The sequence below is a fragment of the Balearica regulorum genome, chromosome Z, assembly GCF_011004875.1.
Source record: "Balearica regulorum gibbericeps isolate bBalReg1 chromosome Z, bBalReg1.pri, whole genome shotgun sequence".
Lineage (NCBI taxonomy): Eukaryota > Metazoa > Chordata > Aves > Gruiformes > Gruidae > Balearica > Balearica regulorum.
The window spans coordinates 75,200,009-75,224,667 of NC_046220.1; the positions used below are offsets into that span (position 1 = coordinate 75,200,009).

General features: G+C 43.3%; 1 protein-coding gene across 9 annotated transcripts in view; it reads left to right on the forward strand.

Annotated features, from left to right (window-relative positions):
* Nucleotides 1-24,659, forward strand: part of PDZD2 (PDZ domain containing 2) — a 208,326-nt gene that overhangs the window by 159,142 nt on the left and 24,525 nt on the right. For 8 of the 9 annotated variants that reach the window (XM_075739930.1, XM_075739932.1, XM_075739937.1 and 5 more), the window contains 11 exons: nt 7,602-7,713; nt 9,996-10,144; nt 10,792-10,911; nt 13,436-13,550; nt 14,976-15,049; nt 15,204-15,429; nt 16,386-16,503; nt 18,719-18,851; nt 21,713-21,794; nt 22,711-22,814; nt 23,570-23,738. In XM_075739930.1, the coding sequence (XP_075596045.1) occupies nt 7,602-7,713; nt 9,996-10,144; nt 10,792-10,911; nt 13,436-13,550; nt 14,976-15,049; nt 15,204-15,429; nt 16,386-16,503; nt 18,719-18,851; nt 21,713-21,794; nt 22,711-22,814; nt 23,570-23,738 (1,402 nt within the window). The remainder of the gene's footprint in view (nt 1-7,601; nt 7,714-9,995; nt 10,145-10,791; nt 10,912-13,435; nt 13,551-14,975; nt 15,050-15,203; nt 15,430-16,385; nt 16,504-18,718; nt 18,852-21,712; nt 21,795-22,710; nt 22,815-23,569; nt 23,739-24,659) is intronic. The other variant, XM_075739931.1, reaches the window with a different exon arrangement.

Below are 24,659 nucleotides of genomic sequence, written 5' to 3' on the forward strand. Positions count from 1 at the left end.
AAGAGCTTTTGCTGTCAAAAATCTGCTTTGCACTGAAACATTTTACTTGATGGGGGGGAAGAAGATGAAGAGCTTGGTGTGACGCTTGGTTGTGGCCAGCCCTTGTCCTGGAGAAGGGTTTAGTAATTCCTTTCCTCTTCATGGTGAGGGCTGGCAATGTTTGCAGATCCTGCCTTGCGCCAAATTGCCCTTGGAAGGGGCAGGCGAGGGCAGGTACCTTGGCATGGCTTGGAGCTGCTGCTCGGGTATAAATGCTGCGTTTGTTGAAAGTCCAGCAGCACTATATCTTCCTGAGATACAGTCTTGTCCAGCGTATCCATGGGTCTGTGCCCTTCACTCATGCTGTAGCTGAGCAGACACATCAAGTCCTATAGTGACTGAAGAGGACTGGGGAAATACAAGTTTTTAGAGTAAATGTAGTTTGGAATTTGGGCAAAAGAAAATGACAAAATATTTGGGGACCAAATCTTGTTCACTAATGTGGCTGTTCTTCTTGTATTGTTTCCAGAAACCTTATCACATTAACGTAAGCGATTGCAGTTCATCTGATTGCTGGGGGGATGTTCAGTGATGGGCTGATGGTGGTGGTGTGACACTGGCAAGGGTTTGGGCATGCATTGCATGAGTTTGGGAAGGAGGAAGAGTGGTGAAAGGCCCCCGGCGGGCACTGTCATTGAATTACTGTTTTTCACACATTCTAAAATTCACCTGTCAATGAGACATTAATGTGAATGTGTTATTTAGGTCAGCAGGGAGGTCCTCAGCAGCAGTCGCATCCTTTCCTGAGCCTTGGCTTCCTTCTGGGCCCCTTCCTACTGCCTCTGTGTTAAAGGCTAGCCCAGAGAAGACTTTACTGACCCAGAGACCAGTACTCGGAAGGGTTCCCTCTTGATGTGATGCAGGCCACAAACTGCGAAATATCTCTTGTTGCTTAGGCTGGTGGAAGATAACCTTTTTGACTTGACCATAAATATCAGTGTAGACAATGCCCAGAGTTATAATTTTTGCTCTTCCGTGTGATATGTTTGAAAGCGAAGTCAGCAGAGTAATAGAAACGTAAGTTTATCTAAAGTACAGGTTCTGCATTGTCTTTGTTTTTGTGAATGAGGGTTTTTCCCATAAAGCAACAGATACAGTATGGCTTGTCTCTCCTTTGGCTGTTTGGATAACTGCCCGGTTTTGAAGGAGATGAACTGCCTTTAACAAGCTAAAAATAACCCCCTCGTGGCACTGGAACAAGAGAGATGCTGTCACAGCCATGCGATTCACATACATTAACAGAAAGATGATAAAGGCTGTAGGATTTGAGAGTTGGCATGAATGTTGTATCGTCACATCTGCAGTTTGTTTAACTGCGGATTTTGGAGTGCGTACACAGTCCAGTCTTGGTTAGGCTCAGTTAAAACTCATTCTAGATGTGCTGTGCTTGAATAAATGTGGCCAATATAATGTATGAGGCTTCAGATCCTTGATTCAGGTATAAAAAACACTTAATGATTAAGTATTCCTTATCCTCTCGTGAACTTAGGATGATACAAAACGCAATTTTGGAGCTGAAATCCAAAGCTCTCCACCAGCTGCGGCATGGGACTGCTCTCTGCAGCTGTGGGTTGACTGTGGTATTAGGAAGGTCTTGGTTCATTCTCAGGAGAGTTGTTTGTTTTGAGGATTGTTTATTGCTTTATCCCTCACTGTGAGTAAAAAGGTTGTCATGTAAAAAAAAAAAAAAAGGCAGAAGCAATTTATTGGTTTTTATGATGCATAGGCTCTGGATTCGTGCTAAGCCATGAGATGAGCATTTTATTAAAGAAAATAACAGAGGAGCTGGACTGGCTTTCACACAACTTGAGTTCCATGTTTGTATCTTCTGTTGACCAGGACTTCTGGGACTTCTGTGCAGCACGTGAGGACATCTCGTGGGCAATGACTAAACTGCATGCAAACGTGTCATGCTTTTTGATGTTTGCAGGGGGGAAAGGATGAAACATGAAAAAGAAAACAGCAGTGATCTGTTTGTGCACCATTTCAGATGTGTATGCATTTGATTTCCTTTAGCTTAGAAGCTGTTTCTAGTGAAAATCATAATATATTGCAGAAGAAGAGTAATCTGGTCCAAAAAGGATTGGGAACTGTTTAGCTGGGAGCATCTTACTATTTCCGTGACATGTGTTGTCTGTGATATCTGTTTCTTGGAGAACTTAGCTGCATTAGCCATTTCCTGCATTTCTTCCTATTTAAAAAGGATATTTTAAAAGTTTTGTCTCTTCAAAACTTTATTATTAATTTTAGTGACTCTTTGGAAACATAAAAATGAAATCTGCTTTACTCGGCTGCAGCCCTGACCATAAATACGGTATTGCACCAGTGAGTCTTTGGAGCCAGCACAGCTGGGATCCTGCTACATCGAGAACTTGCCAGCATCCTCTGGGCCACGGTCAGCATGTTGGGGCTCCTGGTATTGAAACACATTGAAGAAGGTTTTGGGGTGTCTTGTACAAAATAAATAGAGCATTCTGGAAGATAAGAGCAACTCAGCTCTATCATAGTGCATTTCCAATCTGTTTGCAGAGGGTGCACGGGCAGGTATTGCTCCTGGCTCTGTTGGTAAGTGCTGGGTTTCACATGCAGGTTTGTGTGTGACTACTCTATGGACATGGTAAAGAGCAATAAAAGTGACCGTTGGGGTTTTGTACCTCCTCAAGTTGAACAGTAGTGCCCTTTCTAGCAACTGCTGTGTTATAGTGAAGTCTTAGGGTGGCTTTTGAGTGCAGACATTTAGAGTGATAGTCCAGGCGTTCTTAGAGACCACTCTAAAGGCTTTTGTTTTGTTTATTTGGCATTTCCACCTATTCATAAACTAGGGCAGCTCCAGTTCTTGACTCTTTATCAGACTTCCTGATCTCCTTGCTGCACATGAACTGGGAGTTTTCTGAACTTTCTTTATAATTAGGTAATGGAGGCCTCAGGTTCCCATCCCCTTTCCCCAGGCAAGAGGAAGCACAGGCTGTGCCCGGTGGTACCAGTACGGTTAATTCCCAGATGAGCTGCTGTGGAAGGCATCTGGTGCTTTGTTTCACCAGCACTGCTAAATATAGCCCAAATCTGAGCCCTTCTGGAGCCATGCTGGTGGAGCCTGCCCTGGCCAGCATGCAGAGCTGCTGTCTGGCCTGGCAGCTTCACACGGAGGGGAGAAACCAGGGCACCAGGTTTTTCTAAAATGCCAGTTAAAACACTGAATTAGTGCTGAAATGGAGGTGACGTTCCTCCTCTTTTGCTCCATCCCTGGCTCCGTTTGGATCTCTCCGTTTGTGCCATGACAGAGGAGAGCAGCAATGCAATGCCCTTTGACAGAGGGGAGTCCTGTAGCTTGCATCAAAAACTGTTAAATCTGGGTTTAATTTGGACTTGTAAGCCCCGTGGTTCAGCTGAGGGTGCTCCCTGGGTGTTGGGAGGTGCTGTGTTTCAGAAAGGTGCCCCTGGGTGCTGCAGCCCCTGACGCAGTGTGTCCTGGCTCATCCTGCTGTTTCCAGCATCTGGGCAGCTTCGTGCATGCCATAAAACAAAGCAGTAAGCCATGGAAAACTAAGTGCTGGTCAAAATTAGGAAATCCATGTCCTCTGCATCATTTACAGTGTTAATTCTGGTAAATTATAGTGCTGCAGTTTGTAATTTATCTGGAAGATGGATTCAATTAAATTGAAAAAGAGCTAATTTAAAAGTGAAGGTATTTTACTTTCTGTGCAAGGTAAAGGGTCCTGTGGAGCTCCTTACCTACCAGATACATTTAAGGCTTAAAGCGTGCTGTGCCCCAGAAGCAATAAATAATTGCACAAATATCTGAAACAGCTAGAACTACAATAGATCTTCAAAGGAACTCTCCAAAACTTCTGGAAAGGTTAAAGCCTTTAAGGCATCAGCTAGTCTCGACGTACTAGGAGGAAAGACTTTGTGCAGGGACCAGGTGAACCCAGCTTTGCATCGGGCATTTTGCACCTTTCTCTGAAGGATCTGATGCTAGCTGCTCTTGGAGATTTTGTTGTGTTCACCCTGCCAGCTGCCCAACAGACAGCGGCATCGGGGAGTTTCACGATTAAATACATTTGTGGTAGTGCTGCTTAGGAAAAAGCTGTCCAGGCTGCATTGGGACTGAAGGGGATGAGGAATTATCCTGTGGAGCTTGTGCAGGTTGACAGCGTGCAGGGGCACGGCCGTTCCTCTTTCACATGCTGTGTTTAAGAAGGGCAGTGGACTGGCTGGTGGACTTGCTTTGCCAGTGCAGGTAGGGCTGAATTTGACGTGCCGCAGATGGCTCGGTCTAATTCTCACTGTTTTGCTCCCTAACTATCAGGTTAAACTTGTCCGCATGCTGCTGGTGCTCCTCAGCAGAGAAAGCCGACAGGCTGTGCCGTGGGGAGTCGGATGGGATTTGCTGATGGGAACGGCAGCAGCTTAGGAGCTCCGCAACAGCAGCAGTAAAGCAGTTTGCTTATTAGATTGTGTCATCTCCTGTGTGCCGCCTTGTTTTTGTAGATCGTCGACGATTGCCAAGCTGTTTGCGGTTAAACAATGCAGACTCTCATAATCCTGCTCCTCATCTTGCCTAATTAAGGGCCTGGTCACGCTGGAGCTTTGCCCGAGTGAGGACTCTGGGGGCATTTGTTCATCCTGGTGCCGTGCCAGGACCGCGTGTCCGTGATAGCGCCGTTTCCTTTGAAATCAATTGAGATGTCACCATCGCTTGATCCCAAGCTACTTAATGAACTGGCAAAATGGGCTCTATTTTTAGATCTCCCTTCAAACTACTGTGCGTATTAAAGCTCCCCTTGTCCTTAACGCTGGGGTGGTGTTGGGCAGGATTTATTGGTTTAGTTTAATAAGAGGCATACAGAACTGAAATAATAAGCTCAATTTCCTTGAAAGTGAGGAAAATTAAAATGGCATGGTTAAATCCAGGCAGCCGCCTCGAGACAGTAAAGCGATATGTTCACGTGTGGCCAGAAGGATAAGGTGGAGCTGGGTTTTTCTTCTTGTCTAAGTCACAACGGAGCCAAAGATTACAGACGCATGACTTTGGGGAGTTCTCGCAAGGTTTGTGGATCAGATTTCTAAGTGTTTTTTGAGTAGGACAAAACTCTTGGTGGTTTATTACACAAGCTTAACAACTTAAAGAATATCTGCCTGATTGCGAATGCTAGAGTGTCTTCCCCTACATGTTTATAATTAGTGTCAGAAAGGTATTTTTGCTAAAATAAGAAATAAACACAGACATAGGTAATTCAGATGTTTTTACTTCTTACTGTAAATGTTATTTCAGGAAGCTGCTGAGAATGCCTTGAGGCTTTCCCTAACGCTGGTGTTTGTGCACACATGCCCTTCCACGGATCATACGTGGGGTTTGGGGGTTTGCTGTCTGTAGAGGCACAGCCTCCGGGATTGCGCAACGATGAGGTGGAGGGACAGGGTGCACTGTTTTAATGCAAGCGGCAATTACCTCCTGTTTTTCGTCTCACCCCACTAGATGGAAGTGTATTTAACTGCAGAATGCATCTGTACTTCACTTCTGTTGCACAGTCAAAATAAATAAAAGCAAAAAAAAGCTCCGAACCAAACCCAAACTGCATGTAGTAGAAACACAAGATGTACCAAATGGGTCACCCTTGAGCCTAGGCTCAGGGTGGAAGTTGGCCATGGCAGCACTGATTTCAGCATCTCTCTGTACACTGCTGCAAACTAACTCAATTTTTCCCCCCATGCTCTGAGCTGGAGGAAGTAGTTCAGCTTTGGGCTGGGCATTATGTAGTCTCATCAGGTGTAACTGCCCGTGTCCATGCACGCTGCAGAAATGAAACAGCTCTACAGCTCCAGACCCAAGCTGGGTTATGCTCAGCTCCAGAAAAGTCAGGCTGGACCCATCCTGTCTGTTAGGATAGTTAAACAGCATGCTGGCAAAAGTGGCTGCTTTGGTGAGGCATCCCTCGTGTTTTCCTTCATCCCTACACTTCAAATATTTCTCCACCACAGAGTTAACACTGCTCCTGAGTACTGAATGTTTTGTACACCTTTAAAAACAGCAGCTACGTGATTTTTCTGTGTTTGTGCAAATTATTTCTACCTTTCTACAAGGGAGGCATTCTCACTTAATAAAGAGTGGTTTTGCTTGTATGGTAAATGCCAATGTAACTCTGTGTGACCCATGAAGTCCCAGCTCATTTCCAAACACTTCTGCTGTCTTCTGGGTAGAAGAATCTCTCGTAGGGAGAATTTGTGATACTTTGGCTGTGGCCTAATCGCTGATGGTTAAGGTCTCTTGGGTGGGTTTTTGGATCTGATTTCTTACATCTTTTCTGGAATGAGTCCTTCATTAGGATTGCCAAATCATAATGGCAGTTTTTTTCAGACTGATGTAGTTATTTTCTTCTTCAGATGAATCTGATGATTACATGGAGCTGTGAGCTGCTGGGGGATGGGAGGCAGGTTCTGGGGAAGATTCTACCATTTTTAAGCTCGAATAGTGGAAGTAGAAATTATTTTAACAGTAAGAGTGTTGCATTTGCATGGGATTGTTGTTTAACTGACTTTCTGCAGTTTATATAGTACATTAAAAGTATAATGCAACCAGTAAGTGGTTGTATTGGAAATTTTGTCCTCCTTGCCATAAGCTGTCTGAATAATCATTTAGAGAATGTGTGGTGGGTGAGGGCATGAAAATGTAAAAGAATTAATGTGTGCATGGGGAGCGTGTCGAGGTCCGCTGTGTAGCGGCGTATCTAGGAAATTGTGACTTCTGTAGCTTGGTAAAGGAAGCAGTGAGTGGAGAAGGGAGGTCACCAGGGTCTTCCCCAACACATGGGCTGCAGAGGGTCCTTGTGGGCTTTGCACAGGGGCTGCTCTGCTCATCCCTGACAGTGTGGGTGCGTGTGGCCGTGCTGCTGAAGGTGGCAGCCCTGTACATTGTCACCTTGTATTGTCACCTGCATCCAGGCAAATACGGTGAGTAAACAGACTCCTTCTGTCTCACTGCATTTATTCAGGGTGATGGGGTTGCTAGTCCACATATAAAATTTACCTTGAGCGTTTCCAGGTTTTTAAGTGCTTAGCTGTGTAATCTTCATAACTTCTGTTAAATTTGCTTTTCGTCCTGTATGCATTGGCATTCAGCTCTGAACACTAATAATTAAATAACACTTTTTAAAAAGTGGTTTCTCTATAAAGTTGTGATGTCTCTGGAAGCATGCTGAGCTGAACAAACTGCAGCAAAAACTACATTATAATTATGTTAAAATGCATGCGGAACCACCTGAACAAGGTGCCATGGATGCTGGAGGTGCTCTGGAGCTGCTAGTGTGGTACCCTGCAGTGGATCCCTGGCCATACTGAGCTGTAGGTGTACCCATCAGTAAGATTTGCAATAATGTCCAAAGGCATTTCTGAAAATTACTTACAGAAACATGTGTTGGCTTAATACAATGACATGTTTTGGAAAAAAAGATGATGTGCAGTGGAATTTTCTGTCCTTTAGTAAATATGAGAAGAATTCCATCAACTTCTCTCATTTGTAAGTAAATCAGAGTTGGTTTGTTGTTTTTGGGGTTTTTTTTCAGGTGATGGAAACTGAGAAGTCTCAAGATTCAGTTTGTGAAGAAGTGCCCAAAGGAAACAACCAGAGTCCAACTCTGGGAAGTGGCATACTGAAATACAGAAGTCGATCCCAAGGTAAAACTGGGTTGATAAAGGATAGCAATAGTAGGATTTTTATGTTGTGTATTTATTTTAGCTCTCTAAAAGTAAGATTTCTTTCCTTTGGAGATCATATTAGTTTAATTTGGAAGGAAAATCCCAGCTTCCTGTAAGATGTTTGCATTCAGCCTCCTGAGTTGAACAGACATTGTATGGACAAAAAGATGAAGCTAAATTTTTGAAGCTTCTCCTCTTCTCTTCTCTTCTCTTCTCTTCTCTTCTCTTCTCTTCTCTTCTCTTCTCTTCTCTTCTCTTCTCTTCTCTTCTCTTCTCTTCTCTTCTCTTCTCTTCTCTTCTCTTCTCTTCTCTTCTCTTCTCTTCTCTTCTCTTCTCTTCTCTTCTCTTCTCCTCTCCTCTCCTCTCCTCTCCTCTCCTCTCCTCTCCTCTCCTCTTTTCTCTTCTCTTCTCTTCTCTCTTCTCTTCTCTCTTCTCTTCTCCTCTCTTCTCCTCTCTCCCCTCCCCTCCCCTCCCCTCCCCTCCCCTCCCCTCCCCTTCCCTTCCCTTCCCTTCCCTTCAGTTCTGTAACATGTACAGTGTGCTCTAATACTGAAGTGGGAGACATGTTTCAACATGCCCATTCAAAATACCCATTATGGCAAATACTCCTGAAATTTTCTATTGCTTTGTCCCCAAGTCTTAACAGTAACCTGTGTGCAGAGCTCAACCACATTCTCATCCCTAATACTCGCCAGGTCTCCCTCCCTCCTAAGTTCACCTTAATTTCCATTTACTCAGATATATTTATCATGCTCCAGGGAGCTCCCCTGTCTGCAGCTCCCATGGCTCTGTGTGTGTGTGTGTCACTGGGGATTCAGCCCCGGTTCCCGTGAGCGCTGATGCCCCGGGGCTGTGGGTGAGCCTGGAGCATCCCCCAGCATGGTCCCAAGCCTAGGCTGCTGTGTGGGAAGAGAAGCAGCATTCAGAGATGGGCAGAAAGCACAGAATTATTACTCTTCTCCTAGAAGAAGAGAGGGAGAAGTGATGGGAAAGGATTGGTTGTAGGTGCCAGGATGGTTTGGGAGTGAAAGTGCCAAGATGACGGGTCCTGCCAAAGTAGCTGTCGTGGCCGTGTCCTGCAACGGTTCCCTGTGTGCACAGGGAAGGGGAGCTTTAAAACCAGACGTAATTCCACACCCCCAAACACAGAGTGGGCTTAAGTTGCACTCTGGGCAATGGGTACAAATTCTGCCTATGGATGTGGTGGCAGAATTACCTTAATGCCGAGTGAAAACAAGTGGCTGCCCCAGCTCTGAGCTCCATCCCTCCCTGGCATGCACAGCGATGCTTGCCCAACCTGTGGGTGAGGTGGAGGCAGCAGAAAACGGGTTTGGGGCTTTCCTGGGCAAATTTGCAGCAGCCCATGGCTTGTGAGCCCAATCCCCAGGGTAAGGACAGGGCAGTGAGGACGAAGGGAAAGCAGAAGTGCCCCTTTCTGTGGCAGCTCCAACTTAACCTTTGTTTAAAGTAAACTTAAAGCAACGTCATGAAATCCAGCTTGTGCAGATTTGGCCTCTCTGTGTCTTGGGTTTTCATCTGTAAAATAGGAGTTAATGTCGCTTCCCTGCATGGTGAGGGAAATGGCAAGGATAAATGTGTGAGAACTGCTGTGACTGTGGGTCCTGTGGGGACCTTGAAGAAAATGAGAATTGGAGGAGCCCTGGTGTGAGGAGCAGGCTACTCTGTGGCTAATTACAGGATGTCCTTCAAGAGAAATAATTCTGTTTCTAATGTGAACTCTGCACTCTTCTCCTCTTTAAGACAACTAGGATCATTGCCAGAAGGAAAGAAAATAGCATTTATTTGGCACATTTTTCCTTTTTCCATTCCAGAAAAATTTCCCTCAAAGTGACATGACACCTCCAGAAATGAATACTGCTATAGTGTCAGGTCTTTTAGTTTTATATAAATGAAGCTTGAGAGCTTAGCGCACTGGCAAGTGCCATTGGGTGAGAACAGCTGAATTTCTTTTCTGTCCCTGAGCTACTGGCTCAATTATCTTCTGCTTTTCTTTACTACCACGAGCGACAGCGCTGAGGAGCTCAGCATCACTGAAAGATAGTAGAAAACCTGTGACAGCAGGAAAAGTTTTTAGTTGAGGGTGATCAAAAGTAGCTTCTAACTGCCCGGTTAGGAACTGTGTAGCGTTGGTTTAAGGCACTTTTCAAGTTGGGATTTGCAGGAGGCGATTATTGCGTGCTGGCGAGAGGATAAAGCAGCTCTGAGGTGTTTGAGAGATGTATTTCTGTGGTTTTCCCTAGGTGCCGGATCCCGCTTGGAGTCCGTGGGAGAAGATGATGAGCTGACAGTGGAAAATGGTGAATCGCATTACGAAATAGCGGTGAAATATTCCCGGGGTGGAAGAAAGCACTCTCTGCCCCAGCAGTTGGAGTCAGCGGGAGCCAGGCAGGTGGGTGGAAAGGCAGGGCTGGCTCGGAGCACCTCGCTGTGCTTGGCCCTGTGAGATCTGTCTGAAGCTCGTAGAAGCAAGGGTAATGAAACAAGGCTATGTAGGTACATCATGGGGTCTGAAACCAGGCCTGGACGCTAAAATGGGATGTGTTGGCCGCCTATGGAGAACTTCTTTACTCTGAGGATGGTGAAGGGGGGCAGAAGGTCCTAAGGCTCTTGCTCTGGCCGGAAGATCCTCCGGCTGATCTTATGACCTGAGAGATCTGAGGACTTAAACAAAAAAATCCTGTTTCTCTTTATTTTAATAATTTGATGATTTAGGCTTTTTTTTTTTTCTTTGCTTTTTTTTTTCTTTTAGCAGATAAGGACTTCAGTATATCATGAGGCTACCATTAATCTTTTTAATTTAAATTGTGACTGGTAAATTACAAAATGATCCTACTGTGCCAAATGCAGGAAAATTACTGTGGCAAGATTCACTTTGACTGTAATGAGCTAGGATTTAATCCCTTGAATGTTTTTCTGAATATATCTGTGCGATCCCCTGCTCCCTCTTCCCTGACACATGCAATTTTCCTGATGTGACATCCCAGTGCCTGTGCAAAGCAATCAGAGTGACCTCCCTTGTTTGCTGATGTTTGTTAGGACTACCATATTGTGAAGAAATCTACCCGTTCCTTCAGTGCTGCCCAAGTGGAATCTCCATGGAGACTGACCCAGCCGTCCATCATTTCCAACATCGTTCTGATGAAAGGACAAGGCAAGGTGAGGGTTTCTGCATGTGGCTGGTTTCTCACATGTAGCAAGAGCTAGTGATTAAGAGGTGTCTCCCATACCCAGGGCTTCCCACAGCTCTTAAGGTAACCAATAATAATAATAATCATAACAATAATGATAAACAAATCTCATTTACAAATGTAAATGCCAAAGTTACACCTGCAAAGTACGGGGGAAGCAATGTTTGAGTCATGCACTTGATGCGGGGTGGCTTTCATTCTGATTTGGTGCATCTGGTCATTACTGAGATATCAAATAGTAATAATGGAGCCATAAATATGTATGTTTATGCAAAGTTGGTGCAGCTACAGAAGAGTACCTGTTTGCATGCATATTTATGGACAAGCATATTTTATCTCTGTGGAATCTGGATACATTAAAAAAATCACTGCAAATTAAGCATTAAACCCAAAGACAGATTCCTGGTTGATTGCTTATCTGAGAGCCCTGAATTCTCTGGGTCAGAGAGTCCTCTTTTCTTCCCCCAATAATGTGTTTGCACATTTGCTGGATACCAGCTGGCTGAATGCTAAATGAAAATAGCAAGCATTAACCTAGGTGTATATTGTTTTCCCTAATCCAATCCACACTAATATTGGAGCTGTCATTTAAATATGCTAAAAAATATGCATGTATTTTTCTGAAATACTCTTTAAATTCATCAGATGGATATGTTTTGGACTAAAAAGACTTGTTTTGACTTTCAAGCTCAAATACAAAACAAATCCCTTGGTGTGCTTTAAGTTTAGCAGAGAGTTAGAAATAGTGACTTCTCTGGGTAGATTGACTCACAGTTGCTGTAACTCTCCTTGTTTTGGGAGCTTCAGGTCTTTCATGACATTTCCAAGCAAATATTTCTTCATTTTTCACACACTTTTTTTTTTTTTTTAAACCCTATTTTTCTCATAAGAATTAGATTATTTCTCCCTGTGGGATAATCCACCCTCTTCTGCCTTTCTTCAGTTAGCTCCAAGGCGTTAGGAAGCAGTTGGGAGCATGCAGACTGTGGTGATCATGAACCACCTCAAACAGCTCCTGTTATGGGTCCCTTCCACCCACCTTTGGAGCGATCACCTCTGTTAGGGGTTGCGCTGCGTACAATTTGTGCAGGAGCAGTTGCTTTGTTATCTCTCTGCAGACCTGGGACTTGAAAAGTGTTTCCACAGAGTTGCCCTGTTGGTGGCTGGGAGCCAAGTGTTTGCCCTTGGTTTTTCACCTGTAGGTAGATCTGCAAGGGGTGGTTTTCTGCTGTAGAGTGGCAGTGCTTCTCCGGGAAGGTGGGCTAACGTGGGAACCACTGTGCTTTACAGCTGTATTTTTCCCAACTCACCCCACGGAGCTGTGGGGAGAACTGCTGTGTCCAGGCAGGAGAGTGCCAGGAGCCTCCTGCTTTCTGTAGGTTGCTTCGCGGCTGATAATTGCACCGTAAACAGTTGAGTTATTTTGTGTTGCACAGGGGAGCTAGGATGCTTCCTTTCTTGAAATCAGTAATGTCTTATCAAATTACTAGAAGCTTATAACAGTGGTAGTCTACTTTATATTCAAAGAGTAAAACCAAAGAGCTGGTCGGTGTATTGGGTTGTAAACACAATGTCAGTGCCTGCCCTGGCAGCATCCCTCAGCTGGAGAGCACTGCCTGAGGCACTAATAATAACCCTGGCTTCAGATCACTGAAGCACAACAGTTTTCCACCTCCCTTGTCCACCTGGTCAGTGACTTTTCTCTTTATTCTGTAAAATACATGTACAGCAGTGACAAGAGGAGAAATACGGGGATGGGGGTGGATCAAGGAAGTGATTTGGCTGGGAAATAGCTCAGCAGAAGGGGGAGAGTTCATTCTGCTGTGCTCATCCGTTCCCTGATCAGCTTTGCGAGACGGTCCCGCAGCCAGCTGGGGCAGCGCAGGGGCAAGAGCTAACAGATGAAGCCCTGGGGAATGTATTGGTCTAGATTTATTTAAATACAACGTGGTACATGTCTTCAGAATAATTAAAAATGTACATGTGCATGGCAGCCCCCCCACACCATCCCCCTTCCAGCTACATTCCTGACATTACAGAACTGACCTTATGTCATGTTCTTAAGCTTTTCTTTTTCCTGAGGAAATGCAGGATCTGTGACAGCAGAGAAAACTACAGTTAATCCTGGATATAGATCTCAGGGGTGGGAATCTACTGTCTGTCAATTTAAGAGCAATGTGTTACAGTTTTTAAAATGGGACTAGGGTAACATAAAATCACTGACCCAGTGTTTAAAAAATAAATAAATCTCAAACCAGCATTTTTGCCTTTTAGTTTACAGTGCCTGCTGCTACTTTTTGGGCTGATAAGTATGTTGATATTAGAGTGAAAGTAAATCAGAAAATACAGGCAGAGAGTAAGATGGCACTGCGATTCGGCAGCAGCTATTAGGTTTTCATCTTTCCTTTGTCTTGTATGTTATCGGCAGTCTTTCTCACACGTGATAATAGACTACGGTGCCAGCTGTGCATCTTCTCCTCCCTTTTCTGTAGGGTCTTGGATTCAGCATTGTGGGAGGTCAGGATTCTGCTCGTGGACGCATGGGGATTTTTGTGAAGACTATATTCCCAAATGGAGCAGCAGCTGCTGATGGAAGGCTCAAAGAAGGTATGGTAGAAAGAATCCAACTACATATAAAGGACCACAGCAGGATATTATTTCAGTCCAGCAGAAGAACTCAAATACAGCTTTATTTAGGCACCTGGCCATCAGCAAGAGGCTGTGGAGGATTGTACACACCCGGTTTGTCCATCCTGGGGAAGATCATTCATAGCAGTAAACTTGATTATATTGCGAATTAAGAAGGGGAAACTACAACATGATGAATTTTTTCTCCCATTACTCTTCAGTGAGCTATGCCCAAGGTGCAATTCTTGACTTGGAGAGGGACATTGATAGCAGTGAAATGTACCTATCCAGCCAACATCTGGCTTAAAGATGCTGATCCAAGAAGGGGTTATACACAGGGACGTGCACTGCTGAAAGTACTAAGTGACCATGAGTTTAGAGTGGTGGTTTACAACTCTTCTGCAGGGGTTTTGCATTACTTATGTTCCACAGGAGGCTGCTCCTGTGTTACTTCTCATATCACCATTCCCCTCTTTGCATCTCATCACACTTGTACTTGAGGCTGCTTTTGGTGCCAACTCTCACACTTGCTGCCAGAGGGAAACTCGTGTCCCTGCGGCATAGGTTGTGCACTTGCCATGGGAAGCCAATAAGTAGCAGCTGTCTAATAAACGCAACAAGCCTTTGCATGCTATTCAGAGCTTGTATACTCTTTTTTTCTTTTCTTTTCTTTTTTTTTTTTTATGGGGGCTAGGAAAGGAGAGGTAGACCTGGCTGATGACATCGCCCCATCTAATGTTGCACAGATAAAAGTAAAATTGGAGAAAGTGGATCTGGATCATGCTCACCCTCCTTTTAATAAAATGAACATAGATCAACACAGCTGGGTATAAGTAGTAAGACCCAGAGCCTGGAAGCAGGTGGAAATGTGACAGGACGTGTTCATTAGGGTGAGAAGGGCATTTGCTATCGCATTGTGTGGACTACTTGCTTCTCCGTCCACAGGCATTTAGTAAGAGGACACATTTGCTTTCTGCATGTGGATGCAAGGTTAGTTTTCTCTGAACAGGCTTTGGAGTGATGTGCTGTAGTGTTTCACTTAGATTCTCATTTCTCCTGTTGATGTTCACAAAAGAAAGGGAGTTTTATAGTCCCTTTGGACTTCATGTTATGAGCATCTTTTTTCAGACTTTACTTAAAATCCGCAGTGTTTTCAGCTTGTTTGTTAGTATGAGAATGACAAGTTAAGGATCTCTGTTGAAGAACAGTCTTTACTCTGTTAATTCATCACTATTAACTTGTAAAGGCACTAGGACAAATGAAAATAAACTGAGAACAGTAAAAGGCTTTTTACTGAGCAGTTCATCGGAATCCTCATAGTAGCGGGTTGCCTTATGTGCAGGAAAGGTTTTTTGCATATAGTGTGTGTGTTGCTGACTACATTTTTTTATATCTGATTACCAGGGGATGAAATCCTAGAAGTTAATGGAGAGTCTCTACAAGGGCTGACCCATCAGGAGGCCATTCAGAGGTTTAAGGTAACATGTACCACAGAAGAGATTCATGCTTCGCTTTGTTCAGTGCCATTTAGCACCCTGGGCTTTATATTCTTTCACTGCCACAAATTGCAGGTTTACGGGCAAATGTTAGTGTATCATGTCGCCTTACTGGGGTTCTCTGATGTCTCTCCAGCAACTCAAGAAAGGTGTGGTGACCCTGACTGTGCGCACACGTCTGCGCAGCCCGAGCCTCACACCCTGCGTGACTCCCACCTTGCTGAGCCGCTCCAGCTCCCCCAGCTCCAGCGCCAGCGGTGGCATGACGGTCCCCGGCCCCGACGAGGCGGACGGTTCCTCCTCCAGCCGCAAAGGACCTGGCCCGAAGGACAGAATTGTCATGGATGTGACACTCAATAAAGGTGAGAGTGCATTGAAATGAGCTTAGAGAACGAATCCCTGCTTCTTAGGGCAGTGTTTGGGAATAGGTTCCTCCTTCCACATTTTGCTGCTCCAGAGTCAGGAGACTCTTTTGGGTAGCAGTCGGTGTCCATGCTACTGAAAGGGGGAGGCTGTGAGATACCAGGCAAAATGCGAATCACCCTCTTCACAGCCCAACAAGACGTGCCCTTCTTGTAAAGGGCAGCTCTGAGGAAGGCAAAGCTGTGCAGAGTGCTCAAAATTGCCCAGATGAGCTGTTTGAACTCCTGCCTGAGGGTTGCTCTCATTATCAATAATTGCACAAGAAAAAATTAGAGCATATGCTGTATGTGGTGGGGCAAGCATGCCTATTTTAAAGACTTAAAATATGCTGATTTTAAAGGTTGGATTAAAAATTTGGAGAGAGAAGGTAAGATGTCCAGCAATTCCTGCTTCAGGAATGCTGTTACCTGAAGGAAAGCAGAGGTGAAAATGGAGAGAGGTAATCACTGAACCGGAGTTAACGCCTGACCTTTCTTCATGCCTCTTCGCTGAGGAATGCCATGCAGATGTTTAACGAGAGAGCAGCATCTTCTGTGCTCACATTTTCTGCAATCATTTTAAGTGACATCTTTATTGGATTGCTGCCCCCTCTCCTTTGTGCCTTGGACCAGATTAGACGTTGTGCGAGATTTCCAGGTAGTTCCCACGGCACACAGAAAATTTGCTGGGACTGGAGCTAGTCCTTCCAATGATGGATCTCAGGGAACAGTCAGGACCAGATATTTTCAATCCTGATTTCCACTGTTAGTCTTGGCTTCCTGACTGACTGCACCTAAGGCCAGCCCTGAAACAATACGTGAGTCTCTGTCTCAGATGGGATGTGGGAACACAAACACTTGTGTGTCCTGTGTGATTACAATCTGCTACTTTTCTTTGTACTTTTTGTTTTTCACAGAGCCAGGGGTTGGGCTCGGCATTGGTGCCTGTTGTCTCACGCTGGAAAACAGTTCTCCAGGGATATACATTCACAGCCTGGCCCCAGGATCAGTGGCTAAAATGGATGGCAGATTAAGGTTAGTTAAAGCAGAAACATGCTGGAGTGGTTTTAGAAATAAAATTGATTGAGACTTTGTTTTCACCAGTTGGTTGGTGTATCAGGGAAGGGATTTATACTTAAGAGTTCACCAAGAAGAAAACATTTAAATAAAGACATTCCAAAGTGGTATTAAATACCCCGGAAACATTATTCTGTGTGCTGGAAGCAGCAAAATCATTAAGGTTTGGTGTTGGGGTTTTTTTTATTCTCTATACAGAAAACTGAGCCTAATAGCACCCTTTCAAAAAGGGGAGCAGCAAGAAGTGCAGCCTCCTGTCTTTTTATCAGAGCTGCCGCCAGAGACCCCCGATTAGGAGGAAATTTGCGGAGTTCTTCTAAAAGCTCAGTCACCTGAAACTCTTAAAAAGGCTGGGGGAGATGTTCTTGCAGCTGACTGCGCCCATGGCTACCGCAGCGCGTGTCTACCCCTACTGTCTGTCTGGCAGGATCGCTGCAGGCTGACCCGCCTGTCTCATTTACTCTGTCATGGAGTTTGGATGTCTTTAAGGAACCATAAGACAGAGAAGCAATCATTCCTAGGGTTCCCTTGTGCTTTACGTTGGATTAAGTGACAGAAAGTTATTTGCTGGTCCTCTCCTGGAGGCCTCGTTTTTAAAAACCATTGGAGGAAATCTTCCACCTTTCTGCATTCCTGCATAAGTGCTGGTGGGCACTGGGGCATTGCATGGGGAGCGGGGGGGGCCGCACTGAAGACCTGCTGGGACTGCGTGATCTGCGCTGAACGTGTGGCCTGAGCACTGGTGCGGAGAGGCTGAGCAAAAATGCATTGCTTTCACATGGATGGAGAGTGCCTCCTGTTTCCTTGCTCACCAGGAAAACTGTGATAGAGCAATTTGATTTTTTGGTGTAAGGGAAGAAGATAATTTTATGGTGGCCTCCCTGCCAAAACCCTTGAAATTTCCTACCATACAGAAACGTCTATAGGATAGAGTATTCGATGCTAACTTGCTTTCTTGTAAGCCCCTTTGGAAAAGATTGCAGTGCTGTTTATGTCTGTATGTAACAGCTGTATCGTTTATTAGGTTTAAGTGATTGATTATATCCAGGCATGCTTCCCAGATTTCTAGCTTGCTTCTTTGAGATACTGCTTCTGTTGTCCCATCAGTGGTTTATAGCTCCATAAGCCAAAGCTTAGAGGATGGTTTTGATTTTTGGAGAAGTTCGTTAATCAAAAACTGGCATTGCAATACCAGAAGAGGTTTGAATCCAGCTCCTCTGTATCTCAGTTCCCCCTCTCAATCATGCGCCTGTGTAAGTGACTCCATTTGTGTAGTTTCTAGTAGCTGGGTAAATCTAAGAGATGGGCAGAGCAGTGACATGATTACACAACCAATAGGTCACCCTTTGCTTTCCTGAGCCTTTACCAGAAGTACAGGTTACTGAAGGCTGCCATGTGCAATTCCCATTTTGCCTTTGGCGTGTGGACTCAGAGTGCAAACTCATTTCCATTGTCACAAGTAGCCCAGCATAAATCGGCAGTAGTAGATTGTTTGAGAGCATCTCTTTAAAGCAAATGCTTTAGTAATTACGGAGAATGCTTTAATGCTATCCCTAGTTGATGATCTTTCCTTTTGAATAGTTCCAGATGTCTGAGCACCATGTGCAAGAGTTAAGAAATTGGAAAAACAAAACTAAACAATCTATGCTTTTCTCTCAGAAGAGGTTTGTTTTTTCCTTTTTAATGTGTTCTATATGTTAATTTGAAGCAAATACAGGCTTATCATGCTTAATTTTTTCCTGGAGTCATTTCATAAACTCATATCTAAATAATTAATTTCTTATCAGTGTTTGTCTTAAGTAATTCAATATGATGGGAAGGAACAGCCCATCTGAATCTAATTTTTCCTCTTCTGTGCTCAACAAGTATCTGAGTACAGAACTGGAACTGGAAGTTTTTTTTCACCCTGGTCCAAATGCAGCCAGTTTTCTCTGTTGATTTAATAGGGTTTGTAGCACTGATAGCAAGTGCAGAAGGGATCGCTGGACCTCCCAACTGAAGTCAACAGGACTTAAAGCATTCACGTCACTGGGAGCAAAAGCAAGACTGGCTTCTTTGCAAGTCAGATCTTTTCCAGACACTTGCATCTTTGAAAAAGCTTGGCCATCAGTTGAAAGCAAGAACGTTTTTGTAAAAGGAGGTTGTGATTAACTAACTTTATGTCTCTCTGCAGTCGGGGTGACCAGATCCTGGAGGCAGATTCAGTGAGTCTGCGTCACGCGGCGTTAAGTGAAGCCTACGCCATCCTGAGTGAATGTGGTCCAGGTCCCGTCAGCCTAATAATTAGTCGTCATCCTAACCCAAAGGTGAGGAGAAAATGTGTCAGTGCATCTGGGGTGTTTTCATCTGGCGCTGTAATTTGAGTCTTGCTGTCGGGAAAGCAGCAAATGAAGAATATTGGATTTTTCTCTCTATGGCATGAGTTGTGCAAGAAGTGAGGATTGTAATGATGCCTTCCAGTTTTGTAAGTTGTAGCAATGACGAGCTTTCCCTGCTGCTTTTTACTTAGTCACCCACTGATCAAATGCAATTTTCCTGGAACTACTTGAGTGAAGTGTTCCCATCTTTCTCAGTACTTGGAACAATATGGCACAAGTCCTCTTCTTCCTGAAAGTTATTGTACAGTTAGTTTGTCTTTGAGTAGAGTATCATTTAGGGCCAGGAATATAAATATCAACAGATTGAACTGATCAACTATAATAAAGTAGTAGGAATGCTGTTTTCAAAGAAGTAAAATCTATCCGAAGATCAAAGTTTTCCTTCAGGAATTAAAACATGAGAATCTGGAACGTACTACTACTGTGAAATCTGTGCAAGGGCAATTTGGAAATAAGGCTGTGTTTACAAAGTGAGTATTTACAAGCAATTTTTAAAAATTGATGATAGAAGATAAAAGCCTTTTAAGCAAGCTATAGGGAATAACAACTTCTTTTATTTCAATATTTCAAAGAATTTCATGAGTGTACAAAACCTTCCTGTTTAAACAAGAATGAAGCTGTAAAAATATTTGCATTAGTGGGTCCAGAGAGCTCTGACTTTTGAACTCATAACTACAAATGGAGGCCTTAATAAATCCATATCTAGGAGAACTCAGGTTTCTTATTTTATAATTAATTGCGTATTTTCTGCTAAATCAAATATACAAACAATAGGCAAATAGGGGTCTACTGCCCACAGTTTATTATCATTGCTGTGATGCCTTGTGCTGCTAAAGAGAAAGAGGCTGTGGTTCTGTTAAAGGTAAGCATGGAGGGGGTAAGAATTGGGCTTACAGCCCAAGATAACAGTATTTCTAGGGAGTCTGTATGCTGTGCTGAACCAGCGTGATGGTTCAATTTGATTGCATTATTAAGGCATATAGACTTTTTGGACAGTCTGTAAGTAGCATGAAATAAAAACTTCATGCAGTGGAGCCTGCCCTCTCTCCGCTGTCCTTCTTCTTGCTGTGGTGATGGCTTGAAAGCCAATGCGTGACCTAACCAGGTATCTGCTGAGAAGATGAACTGTGTTAAGCTAATTGCCTGCTATTACTCAGTAACAGAGGGAAACTATTAAGTGGCTCCTATTACATTTTTCCATAAGTGATATTTAAAATGACAACAAATCCTTTGCCAAGAAATGCTAAGAAAAGCTAAAAGTTGAGTTGGAGAGACCCTAAAGCATTTTTTCCTCCCAGGCAGTACTGAATCCACAATCCTTCATAGCTGGATCTCTGAAAGAGTGTCCATATGGGGGCCCATATTCATCGTTTTGTCACTGTCACCCTTTTTCTGACAGCACTGGGGGATCTACAGAATTGTGTAGGGTATTTTATTTTATTTTATTTTACTAGCTCTTAATAATACCCCAGCCTGCAGATTGTAGTTAGGAATTAGCTTGTCCCTCTCCGGTTTGTTCTGCCTGAGGCACAGAGGATGCTAAAAATCAAAATTGGCAGACCTTGCAGAAGTGTGGATTTTTGGTTAGCTTTAAACAAATACTGCAGTGTGCCCAGCACCTGGTTTTACTCTTGGGACATCTTGTACCCAAAGGTTTGTGTAAAGGTCCTGGAGCATATTCTCAGGGCTTGCTCCGTGTCTTGTAGGAACTCCCTGTGCCCCTGGAGCTTGGAGGGTTTTGGTTTGCTGTAAGGTCATGCCACAGGCTGAAAACAGAGATGTATTTCTACAAAGGCTCATGTTGTTTTGGACATTTTTATACTTAATGTCTCATTTTATCTTGTAAAAGGTCCACAGTACATTTTGTTGCTGAATACGTTCACTTCGGTGTTTTCATGTACTTCCAAGAGAAATACCACAAAATTTTCTTTCTTCTTGTTATTCTGAGTGAATGTGGCATTTAAACCATGTTTAAACTGCTGAGTTTGCTTAGGAATCTTTCAAATCTTCATGGTTCAGAAAGATTCAAGTTTCTGGTCTCTATTTGTGCTGAATTTTAATTCATGTAAAGCAATGTGTATAGAAATTATTTTTGACAGAATTAACTTGCTTTCTGTTTTTAAATATATATTCCTGCAGATTAGTTGTTCCTGTAATAAAATTATGTGGAGTTTTCCAGTAATAAGAATTAAGTGCATGGCAGTAATTCAGGACAAAATTAGTAAATATGGTAAACCAGTATTTATTCTTAAACCAGAGGAACATTAATTACGAATTACTGATTTAGGTTTTCTATTTAAAAGCAAGGAGAAATGAAAATTAAAAAGACAGCTAATATCTTGGATGTCTGGTATTCTTCCGGTAGGTTAAGTATAGAATATCTTCTGTTGCTAATGTATGCTTGTACAAAGCAGTCTTTGTCTATTTTAAAGTAATATTTTATCGATAAATCAATCTACAGCACTTAATTGAGTTAAAATTGTGCTGTAATGGCTTCATTTGATTTCTTTAAATCTGGTGCTGTTCTATTTGTTCACGTAATGTGGCACTTGGACGTGGTCTTCATGAAGTTGACAGGCTTCTGCCTCCTGGTTTCTGCAGGAGAGTGGCATGGAGGGAGTTTGAATCAGGGGACCAGGACTTAGGAGCTCTCAACTAGGTCATCTTTACTACATTTTTTAAAATAGTCGCGTATCTGAAATGAATCGTGTATTTGTGGTGATAAGTGGTCAGACTTTTGTCTTCATTTCATCTGCCCAGTTTGATCTCTATCTTCCACTTGACTTTAGGTTTCTGAGCAGGAGATGGATGAAGCAATCGCACGTACTACCCACCGAGAGAGCAAGGATGCCAGCTCCTCTCACGTCACAGGTAACAGCATGTTCTCTCCTAATATTTGTCCTTTTCCAGATGCAGGAATGTTTAAGGATATGCCCTTGGCTTCCCCAGCATCCATATTTTGAGGGCCCTCAAAACAACAGAACAGTTAGGGGTGTGTAATCACTCTGTCCACTGCAGAAATTTTAGCAAAAACATCCAGTTCAGGTGGATAGCTCACGTTACTTGCTTTGTTTCGCTATGCTGCCATGATCTATCCTCTCTTCAAGAAGAATGAGGGACAGGGAAAGGACAGGAGGGATCAACTCCATCTGATCCATGTAAATAACACACACACACACACACACACACACACAAGTATTGTTGTGTCCATTTGAAAAAGTCCAGATATGGCACACTGGTCTGTATGTTTTAACTCCATTTTAATCTTTGGGGTCATGTCAAAATGCGTGCACTGGCATTTATCTGATGTTTTTGAACTCCAGACTTAGCACTTCCTAAAAGATGAAACAAACTCTTGGCAATGGCAGAGTGACTAGTAAGGTGATTTTTAGACAGAAATGTTAGACTTGTAATTATCCTTTTTATATCTGTGGCAGCTAAGGCCTTTTTTTGAAGTAGACTTTGCCAGTGGCTGCTAATTTGTCTTTCGAGGTGGCACCTAGTCAACAGCATGCTCCAGTGGGTGAGGAAGACCATCTCCTGTCCATCTCTTCTTCATAGCTCTGTCCTGGACCTGGCTGGTATAACGTGTCTCTGTGATAATGTTTCACCTGATCTGAGGGAGAGCTTGTGAAATGTTAAATAAATTTCACTTTAGGAAAGCAATTCAGATAATAAATAAGTGGGATTAAATGCAGCCCCCAGCTCATAAGGTGAATGAGGAGCTTATTTGAATTCATGGACCACAACTTTAATTTTTGGCATCTAACTAAGCTGTGTTTAACAGGAGCTGTACAGAAAAGTCCATCCCCTGGTGTGAAGGCCAAACAAGGAGAGACCTCATCTCCCCTCAGCTGGACTATGAAACGCTTCCTGGAGCCAGCAAGCCGGGTAAAAGGATTAGATGCAACAAAAATAGGGTCTGCTTCAAATTCAGCTTTTACTGAAGCTCTTAATTGATCAAAGACTTCAAAACCAAACCTCTATGTTCCTTCCCTGTCACATGGGCTCTGTAAAATGGTTTGTTTCTTATGTCACACATTTAAATTGTGACAGCAGCAAGCTCCTGTTCATCTGTGTGGCTGTACCCTTTGGGAGCGATGTGCAGAGCATGGCGGAGAAAGCTGTGGGCTCCCACCTCCTGCCACTTTGAAGGCACCCCTGCTCTGTAGGACACAGAAACGAAGTTAGCAGGAGAGACCTGAGCCAGTGGGCAGAAAGCTGAGCACTTGGTCTCTCTATACAGCCATTGCAGTGGAAAAGTCTCTGGTTTTCCTGGGAATGCCAAAGAAGCCACACAAACTGTGTCCAGAGGTACAAACCCTTCCTTTCTCTCAGTGCAGAAGGTGTATAGAGTTGCACAAGTGAATGGTTTCATCCCTTGCTTCTGCATTGAACCACATCTGCAAAGTGGTGGGTTTGGGATTTTTTTTACTATACTGGCTAAAAATGTATTGATCTGCAGCATTTCAGCCACCCAAGTTGGACAGTTTGGCTCTTAATATACTGACGAGTCTTCTATTTTAAAAATTGACTTTAAATTTCCTTTATTGACACAGCAATGTGAGCAGAGTTTGTGGTTCTTGCATGCAGACAGGGGCTTTAAGCGGTGATGGCAGCTGGTCACCAGGCTCACTTCTTTTCAGCAGGGATCTGTCAGCTCTGAGGCAGAGCTTTCCCAGTACTTCTTGCACGATGGTACGAGCCAGCTCCCATTTTCTGATGCTGCAACAGGCTCCTGTGATGAAGAGCAGCTCCGTCAGAAGAACAGAAACAGTTTGTTGGATGATGGTTCTCTTCTTCCTGGCCACCTGAGTAAGTGACGGAAATGTGTCTGGTCATTTGGCTAATAGGGGGAGAGTCACTGAGCACTGGTTTGCTTTACAGGAGACCTATGGTGATTCCTGTGCAGGTAAAAAGTGCCTCGCAGCGTAGTGCAAGCCAGTGCTGATCATATGAAATTCTGGAAAATGGAAAGGCTTTACAACAATGCACATAAATACGTGTTTCCATGGTATTTTGTCCAAATTGTTTCTCTGATTATGTGAAAATTACTTTATTTGATTGGTTTGGTCAAAACTAGTTTGACAGCACTGCAGGTTTATTTTCAAATGACTGATGATCATCTGATTGATCACATTTAAATCAAAGTGTTTGTAGCTATCTCAAATACAAAATTTCAAAATGTGACATATAACAGTGTAAAAACAATCAAATGTTCAATTTGACATCAGATATTTTGCGTATGTGTCTTTCTCCCCATAGTAATCGACTGAATGAATCTTACATTTCCCTACTGACGTGCACCTGATCTCATATTCAAAGGATATTACATTTGTTCTCCCTTTCCTGAGCTTCTCAAGTAATGTCTTTGTCTGCAGCTGATTTTTCTCTGGAAATTCATTATTTAATGCCTAACAGCATTTTTACATTTTAAAATACCCACAAAACAAATAAACTTTCTACAAATTAGGATGCAGTTCTTCCTAAGAAGGATGTGGAAAGGGTCCTTGGGTTTATCAGTCTTTAATTTGAAACTGATTGTTATGTGCTTGTGTCTTTGTTCAGGAAAGCATTTTTCACTCTCTCTAAGTTGATGCAGGCAGTCTTGAGCATAGATTTAAGCAAAATGTAAAAGAAATTCTGTTGTTTAAAGTAAAATACACATGTGAATTTACATCTCTTTCTTCTTTAGGTCATAGTCATAATTTAGAAATAAACTGAAAATAGAACCAG